Below are 9181 nucleotides of genomic sequence, written 5' to 3'. Positions count from 1 at the left end.
TTCAAAGCACTAATATATTTTATTAAAATAAAAATAAAGTACATATATCTTATTATTTTATTACTAATATATATCTTAAAAGCTATTGAAAAATATGTTATTTGTAAATTATTATAATGTTTTCTTATTATAATGAATACGAAAAGACAAATCTACATAAATCTGTTTTTCTATTATAACGTATTTTCAAATTGGAAATTGAATCCATGATTATTATTATAATAAATCTGTTTTATTAGCATATTTAAATATATTAATAATATAATATAAACCAATAAAAATTATAAAAGTAGCCATAAATAGAATGTAAATAAAAATACAATTATATCTTTGTATTCTGTAATTATTATAAACGGATGAAAAGTTAATAAAAATTAATATATTCCGTTAAAATAAAAAAAATTCTATTTCATAGACTCTTTATATATAAAGAGAGATATATAGATGAATACTATTACTCTCATATCACCTATCACGGGCTTGGGAAACAAATTGTTCTGGAATGTGATTTCGTGGCTCAGATTCTCAATAAGATTTTCCACACGATGACGGACTCCTTGCGTAATCATGAACGCAATTATAGTGTTGAGTGCTGCTAGCTAGGTGCCGCCAGCTGGACGTGACTCTTGATAAAATTTATTTTTTTAGTTTCTTTTAAATTTTTTTAATATTTTTAAAAAATATAAAAATATATTAATACACTAATAACTACTTTTTTTAATCAATAAATAAAAAAATAAATATATAAATAATCAAAATGAAAAAACAAAATAGAGAGATATAATAATATTATTTTATAGTATTATACTTCCAATTTTTTAAGCAAACTCATTTGTTAATTAATCATTTTTTTAAATCACAGAAATATATCGGCAATTACAAACCCATGACATGATTATTCTTTCCATAGAAGCGATACAATTATAAAAAACTCTATATTAATAAATTAATGCGATTTTATATAATATATTATATCTATTTTATAATAAAAATAATTTTATAATCTCATATATCACATCAAGACACGTTAATTTAAAATTTTATTTTTATAAAATTTTGTTATGATTAAAATATTTTTCTTTTGAATATTCTATTACTATATATCATTAAAATTATCCAACACTTCACCAGAAAAACTGTTCGAGTGAACTTCTACTCTTTAATCTTGAATTTGTTAATATAAAACTACAGATAATAAACTCAGTGATGCAAACCCGAAATTGATATAGGATATTCGGATCCAGATTCTATATTAATAGAACTGAATTATTTTAATAAAGTAAATTTGCATAAATATGACACAAAATGATGAAGAATTTTCAGATTGGAGTAATATTGCACATGCGTCGGTACTATAGCTGGCCATAATTTTAGTGAAAAAATAATGGATTTCGTTATTAAAAAATTAATTTTTTTTATATAAATTTTATATTTATTTATTTTTTAAATGATTATATTGTACTTTCATACTCACAATTACGAATATCATTTCTCATTTAGTTAAAGAATATCATAATTGTGCATGTGACCCTAGTTCAAAAAGGTCTTTTCAGCCGCACACATCTTGGTCAATAAGCCACGCCTTATGGTCTCCTTTTCAATCTCAAAATTATTTTTTGAATCGTTAGTTTTAGTTATTTTTTGCATTTTACAGAAATGTTTTACTTTGACGTTTAAAGATGCTTTTAATTCTGGTTTGGACAATATTTTTGACAATATTCTAATTATTTTATTACATGTTTTATTTTTATATAATAATTGAGATTTTATCTTTTTGAAAAAATATTAAAAATTATCATAATTTCAAATTTTCTTAACTATTTGAATCTGACTAGTGGGTTTTTTTTAATTTAGTTTCGAGTTTTATTAATAAATATTATTCACAGATTTGTTTTTTCCCTTTTTGTCTTCTTTCAATCTCTATTTTTCATTGTAAAAATTTTATATCTAGTTATTTGTTATGTATTTTTTTGTACATTTTATTAATATAGTTAGCTATATTATTTTTTTTAAGGTAAAATAATTGATTTTACAATCAAATCAGTAAAATTAAAAATATACAAAAATAATTATATAGCATTAGTTGCAATAATATTATTCTGATACGACCCGTAGGAAAGAAAAGTAGGTGAAAGAGAAGATATAAAAAACGAAAGGAATGAAGAAAAAGAGAAGACTCTTCTCAGAAGAGTAGGTGGAAAGTCTCAAGTCCTTGCTTCGCCTCGTTTGATTTCGCTAAATAAATTGAGATTATAGTTAAAAATGAAATAAAATATTATTAAAATATATTTTTTTAAATTATTTATATTTAAAATTTTAAAAAATTAAATTATTTATTTTATTTTATATAAAAATTTAAAAAATTATAGTAATTAAATAATATAAAATAAAATAAAATGAGTTAAGAGTAGTTATAAAAATAAATTATTATTTAGATTTAAAATTCATCTCAACTCATCTTATTTCATCATTATAATTTTTTTAAATTTTTATATAAAATATAATAAATAATTTAATATTTTAAAATTTTAAAATAATATTTTATTTTACTATTTATAAATCACCTCAACTCACCTCTAATCCAAACGGTACCATACCTAACGCTCCCGTAAATGTGGGACGGTGGAAGTGCAGGGAAGGGCTCGCGTATATAAAGAAATCTATAGCAGGTAGCAGGTCACAAAAGTAGAGCGGACGCAAGTAAATCTTGATGGTAAGCCAGGAGGTGAAGCTTTTGGGATTTTGGGCGAGCCCATTTTCCAACAGGGTTGAATGGGCTCTAAAGCTCAAGGGTGTTGATTACGAGTATATTGAAGAAGATATCTTCAACAAGAGCTCTCGTCTTCTGGAACTGAACCCTGTTCATAAAAAGGTTCCAGTCCTGGTTCATGACGGTAAGGTGATGGCTGAGTCGTTCATTCTTCTTGAATACATCGACGAGACCTGGAAGCAAGAACCGTTATTGCTGCCTCAAGATCCTTATGTTGGAAGATAGAGACAAAACAATAGAAGAGGAAAGAAGCACTCACAAGTCGGTACTCTGTTTTTCTCAATTCATTCAATATTGTTTCAGTACATCAATATATAAAACCAAAAGAAAATTCTGGAAATTAAATTAATGACATTTATGGCCTTTCTAGTACACACCTAGATACAATGAAAATAAACTTTCCAGTTTTTCACATATCTCGTAAATGAACAACTTAATAAATTGTGGCCTTTTGCAATAAATCAAGTTTAATCTTCAACACTCCCCCTTAAACTTGACATCTTTCCAACACCGATCATCATCCTCAACTTCTGAAATGTATCATATTTGAGAGGCTTTGTGAATATATCAGCAGCTTGGTCAAGTGACTTCACATACTCTACCTCCACGTACCTGCTCTCAATGCATTGTCGAACAAAATGAACCTTGTTTACGTGTGAGTGCTTCTTTCCTCTTCTATTGTTTTGTCTCTATCTTCCAACAGAGTGGCATCAGAGCTTAGGTTCAAGAAAATGTTTTCTAAAGGAACCTCTCTTTCTTTCCAATATCCACAACTCACCAAGCTCAATTATGAAAACTGGGCAATCCGGATGAAGGCTATCCTTGGCTCCCAAGGACTATGGGAGATTGTTGAGAAAGGTTTTGTTCAACCTCAAAATGAGGATTCTTTGAATCAAGCCCAAAAGGAAGCCTTGGAGAAAGAAATGAAGAAAGATCAAACTGCGCTCACAGTCATTTATCAAGGTTTAGATGATGAAATGTTAGAGAAAGTGGCCAACGAAACAAACTCCAAGCAAGCATGGGAGACTCTTCGAAACTCCGTCATGGGAGTTGAAAGAGTGAAGAAAGTGCGTCTTCAAACTCTAAGGGCTGAGTTTGAATCTCTTTTGATGAAAGAGAGTGAATCCATCTCAGATTACTTCACAAGAGTTCTGATGGTGGTGAATCAATTGAAGAGGCTTGGAGAAAAATGAGAAGATGTTCGTGTTGTTGAGAAAATTCTCCGCTCTCTCAACTTCAAATTTGACCATATAGTTGTAGCCATTGAAGAATCTAAAGATTTGGAGATCATGTCCATTGATGAATTAAATGGATCCTTACGGGCTCATGAAGAAAGGATGAACCGAGGCAAGCAAGAGCAAGTGGAGCAAGCCTTGCAAGCAAAGCTTTCCTTGAAAGATAAAGGAGAAGCTTGTGAAAATGGTAGAAGAGGCCAAGGACGTGGAAGAGGTCGAGGCCGTGGACGAGGACGTGGTCGTGGAAGAGGAAAAGCAGAGCAAAGTTTTTCTCAAGAGGGAAGAAATCAAAATTTTTCAAGAGGTCGTGGAAGAGGAAGAGGAAGAGGAAGAGGCAATCATGAGATAAAGAATGACAAAAGTCAAATTGAATGTTATTCTTGTGGAAAATATGGGCATTATTCTTGGGAGTGTCAAACCAAGAAAGTAGAAGAGGAGACAAAGTTCATTTTGCACAAGGAAGATGTTGAGGAGCCCGTATTATTCCTCACGCTTAATGAGGAGCACAATGGTGAGAAGAATACGTGGTATCTAGATAATGGAGCTAGCAACCACATGACGGGCGATAGAAGCAAATTTGTGGAACTTGACACCAAAGTGACGGGCCATGTGCGCTTTGGTGATGAATCAAAGGTGGAGATTAAAGGCAAAGGTACAATTTTGTTTGAGGCAAAGAATGGGAGCCATAAGATTCTTCCTAATGTTTATTACATTCCTAAGATGAAAAATAATATTTTGAGTATTGGGCAACTCATGGAGAATGGTTGCAAAATAAACATGGAAGATCGTTTTCTTTGGCTTAGAGATAAAGAAGGGAACCTTATTGCTAAGTCTTCTATGACAAGAAATCGCATGTTTTTGTTGAATATGAAGACTAATGAAGCCATGTGCTTAAAGACGTGTATTAAAGATACATCATGGATTTGGCATATGAGATATGGGCATCTTAATTTTGGAGGGCTTAGAGATTTGGGAGCAAAGAGGATGGTGAAAGGTATTCCATTGATTGATCATCCTGATCAGTTATGTGAAGCTTGTTTACTAGGGAAGCATTCAAGAAAGAGCTTTCCCAAGCAATCCAATTCAAGAGCCATCGAGCCACTTCAACTTATACATGCAGATGTTTGTGGTCCAATCAAGCCTCCATCTCTTGGTAAAAGTTCTTATTTCTTGCTCTTTATTGATGATTATTCAAGAAAAACATGGGTTTATTTTTTGAAGAAAAAAAGTGAGGCTTTTGAGGCATTCAAAAGATTCAAAGCTCGTGTCGAAAAAGAAAGTGGCTATGAAATCAAATCTCTAAGAACCGATAGAGGTGGTGAGTTCACTTCTAACGAATTCAAGGTTTTTTGTGAGACACATGGAATTCGTCGTCCCTTGACCGTTCCTAGATCGCCACAACAAAATGGGGTGGTTGAAAGGAAGAACCGAACAATTCTCAATATGGCAAGGACCATGTTGAAAAGCAAGTCGATGCCAAAAGAATTTTGGGCTGAAGCGGTTGCATGTGCAGTTTACATCTCTAATCGCTCACCTACCAAAAGTTTGAAGGATGTGACGCCACAAGAAGCATGGAATGGATGGAAGCCAAATGTGTCACACTTGCGAGTTTTTGGGTCTATTGCCTATGTTCAAGTTCCAGAGCGAGAGAGATCAAAGCTTGATGATCGGAGTAAGAAAGTTGTGTTTATCGGCTACGATGAGAACTCAAAAGGCTACAAGTTCTTCAATCCAAGCAACAATAAAGTCATTATTAGTAGAGATGTTGAATTTGAAGAAGATGCAACATGGGATTGGAGTACAAAAAATGAAAATGCTTATGATTTTCTCCCCTATTTTGATGAAGAAACGTCAACACAAGAAATCCAAGATGAAATTGTATCTCCAACAACGCCAACATCATCCTCAATAGCATCATCATCATCTTCATCTAGCTCAAGTGAAGGTCCTCAAAAATATCGAAGCATTGAGGATCTCTATGAAGAAACCGAAAGGTTAGAAGATGAGAATTTGTTATGCTTATACTCTAGTGATGAGCCTTTGAATTTTGAAGAAGCTATGAAAGATAAAAAAATGGATACAAAACAATAGAAGAGGAAAGAAGCACTCACACGTCGGTACTCTGTTTTTCTCAATTCATTCAATATTGTTTCAGTACATCAATATATAAAACCAAAAGAAAATTCTGGAAATTAAATTAATGACATTTATGGCCTTTCAGATTCACTAGACGGTACACACCTAGATACAATGAAAATAAACTTTCCAGTTTTTCACATATCTCGTAAATGAACAACTTAATAAATTGTGGCCTTTTGCAATAAATCAAGTTTAATCTTCAACACCTTATGAAAGATCCAAAGCGCGATTCTGGGCTAGAGTTGCAGAAGAAAAGGTAAGTTAATTCCTGTTGGCACTGAAACAATGGTTTTGCATGTTTTGACTTTGTTTGAATGGAACGACAAATTATAATTAGAGAGGGAGTTTGGGGATTAGTATTTCAACTGAAAACGAAAAATTGCCAAGAAAAAAAAATGAAACGAATAAAATGACAAAGAAACGTCTAGCAATATTACTTGATTTCATCTTTATATTATCCATACTACTATTTTAGCAAGCATTTTTCTTTCGGACCGTATTGAAACCATCTTTTAAGTTGTCTCCCTTGGATTTGATCCAGATCTGTGAGGACGCGTAAGATCAATTAGTTAGTCGATTTTTTTTTTCATACACTACACTAATGAGGTGATTGTTGGGACCCTTATTATTTTTTTAATGTATATTTAAGGGTTTATTATAATATAAATAAAAAAATGCTCGGTGTGTAGAGTGATTGAATTGAAAATTTATTTGGCAACGTATGCTTATTGCGATTGAGCTGCAAGGAGACATGGCCCCCGAGGTCTTAGAAATTTGTTCCATTGACTTTTATTATCATTTATTCATTTTGTAGATAAAAATATCATTTTGTTTCGGTTGCTTGGGTGATAGCTGCTGGAGTATTCATTTGCTGCTATGATCTCCCACGGAGAGAATAAAGAAAAGGCACTGAAATCAGCCATAGAGGTGGCGGAGAAGATAGAGGAAGAGATGAAAGGGAATAACAAGAAGTTTTTGGGAGGGGAGAGCATTGGGTATTTGGACCTTGCACTGGGATGGATAGCTCACTGGCTGCCTATTTGGGAGGAAGTTGGATCTATGCAGATTGTGGACCCTTCACAATTTCCTGCCACCACTGCCTGGTCGAAGACGTTTCTGGATCACCCAGTGATCAAGCAAAACTTACCACCTAGAGACAAAATGCTTGTTTATTTTCACGAGCTCAAGAAAATCTTGGGTGGTTCAGGGTAGTTTCGCAGTGTTTATTTGATCAGTACGTGTGCGCCTTGTCGTACCTTTTAAAGTTTCTAATATAAATATTGTAATTTCAATAATGTCACGTACTGTACAAGCTTCTTCTGTATTATCAAGTATTCCTAGTAAGTATTGATCAATAAATTTTAGTAAGAGTTGGAAGAAAAAGATAGTGAAAAGAGCAGGTTTATATTTCGCATAAAAATGCTTTCGAGGGAAATTGGTGGAAGAAGCTCTAGAGTCTAGACTTGCTTTACAATGTTAACTACTTTTCATTTGTTTCACACAACTAGAGGAAGAACATGCTCTCACTCTATAATTACCAAATCAGAAAGAAAAAAAAAAAAAAAAAAAGCCCCACTTTTGATAAGAATACAGAAGAAGCCCACAACCAAAGTTCCTATACATTTTCAAACCCATTGTAAAACCAGTGTATTGACTGCACCCCACGGAAAAAAAGAACAAAATCTCAAAGCAACAAGCATCTTGCATAGCTTTTATACTTCGTATTTGAAAAATAGAAGAAAATATGAATGTTTTAAAAAAAAACCCAATATTTTTTTTATTATTATAGTAAAAAAGAAAAAAGCAAATTTAGGCACTGCGCTCCAACATCTCCTGGAAAGACCTCTCCTTCTGGAGCTTCATATCTTCGCGAAACTTGGAGATGAACTCCTCCGCCCTTTCATCCACATTTCGCAGTTGTGGCGACGAAGCAATGACCGCTTCCCATGCGTCCTCAACACTGTGTATGCTCTTGCTCCTTTTGGGCAAACTCCTTTCGTCGTCAATCACTTGTTTACCTTTACTTGTTTCTGCGCGCGCGTGCAGAGTGCTTCTGTTCACCGAGGCAGCAGGCCCCTCAAAGAGCTCGTCTATGTGTATAGCAGCGAAGTTCATCTTATGGGACTGGCTGTGGTTGTGACGGCTGTAATGGTAATGTTGGCTGTAGGTGTAGGAGGGTCTAGGGAGAGGGTGCCGCTTGAAGGGGAAAAGGAAGCGAAAGGTGCGCAGGGCTCGGAGGCGCAGAGTGGTGGTTGTGATGACTTTGGAGGTCTTGAGCTTGTGAAGTTTGGATTGGAACGCGAGGTTGAAGCTCTTCCAGGCCTTAGCTAGGTGAAGCTTCTTTGCCAAGCTCGACCGGGACATCAAGATGGTTATAGTTATGTGACAATGATTTGTCTTCTTTGAAGGGGGAGACGTCGTATGCTTTGACAGTGAGCTGGAGAGAGTTCAGATCGATCAGATGTTTCTATTGAAGAATGTTTTTGCATCACATAGAAGCTTGGTTCCAACTTCCCTCTGGTTTTTATTTCTCTTCTATTTTTAACAAAGTTACCAGAATGCCATTTCGGGAATTTGAACGAGGAAGCAAAAAGGTATCTTTGCGAAGGACAATATAGAGATTTTGTTGAAGAAAAGGATCAATAATAAAAAGAAAACAACAATAGCGTTGGAACAGTTGTGGCCAACAAATCAAGTGATTTCTTAGTCATGCAGACTTTACTTTCGGCTGCCATGGAGGCCGGGCCCGACTCAAAAGCGAACAAGCTTGGTTTCCAAGTTTTGAGTGACGAAAGCGAAAATACCGTAAAGCCCACTTATTAACCTTTTATGTCAACATACATTTTTATTTTATTTTATTTTTACAACCAAAAACCACAGGTGTGGTAGCCGTCAGCTGGGCTACGAAGTGGACAAGAGAATTACCTTAAAACCTCTTTTATATATGTTAGATCAATCGAGTAATGTTGTACATAATTTATTTCCCCTTGCTTAAATCGGATACCAAAAAGATGGTGATGTAATAATATCAGTCGAT

General features: G+C 33.8%; 2 protein-coding genes across 2 annotated transcripts; one reads left to right on the top strand and one right to left on the bottom strand.

Moving 5' to 3' along the window:
* The first annotated feature begins 2693 nt into the window (after window positions 1-2693).
* LOC118344980 (glutathione transferase GST 23-like) lies at window positions 2694-7516 on the top strand. The gene is made up of 3 exons (XM_035686878.1): window positions 2694-2983; window positions 6356-6400; window positions 6997-7516. Exons 1-3 carry the CDS (start codon window positions 2711-2713, stop codon window positions 7354-7356), a joined length of 678 nt encoding a protein of 225 aa, XP_035542771.1. The 5' UTR covers window positions 2694-2710; the 3' UTR covers window positions 7357-7516.
* A 437-nt stretch (window positions 7517-7953) lies between these two features.
* On the bottom strand, window positions 7954-8508 carry LOC118344981. The gene has a single exon (XM_035686879.1). It carries the CDS (start codon window positions 8506-8508, stop codon window positions 7954-7956), a length of 555 nt encoding a protein of 184 aa, XP_035542772.1.
* Window positions 8509-9181: the final 673 nt, after the last annotated feature.

This window comes from Juglans regia, unplaced genomic scaffold (genome assembly GCF_001411555.2).
Source record: "Juglans regia cultivar Chandler unplaced genomic scaffold, Walnut 2.0 Scaffold_108, whole genome shotgun sequence".
NCBI lineage: Eukaryota > Viridiplantae > Streptophyta > Magnoliopsida > Fagales > Juglandaceae > Juglans > Juglans regia.
The sequence above is the reverse complement of the archived record's forward strand: the minus strand, read 5'-3'. Positions and strand labels throughout refer to the sequence as shown.

Bases quoted from the DNA above. Each gene is read 5' to 3' on its own strand.
- LOC118344981 (XM_035686879.1), bottom strand. From the start codon at position 8,508: ATGTCCCGGTCGAGCTTGGCAAAGAAGCTTCACCTAGCTAAGGCCTGG.
- LOC118344980 (XM_035686878.1), top strand. From the start codon at position 2,711: ATGGTAAGCCAGGAGGTGAAGCTTTTGGGATTTTGGGCGAGCCCATTT. The intron at 2,984-6,355 runs GTTGGAAGATAG...TCAACACCTTAT, and splicing joins TGCTGCCTCAAGATCCTTAT to GAAAGATCCAAAGCGCGATT. The intron at 6,401-6,996 runs GTAAGTTAATTC...CTTGGGTGATAG, and splicing joins CTAGAGTTGCAGAAGAAAAG to CTGCTGGAGTATTCATTTGC.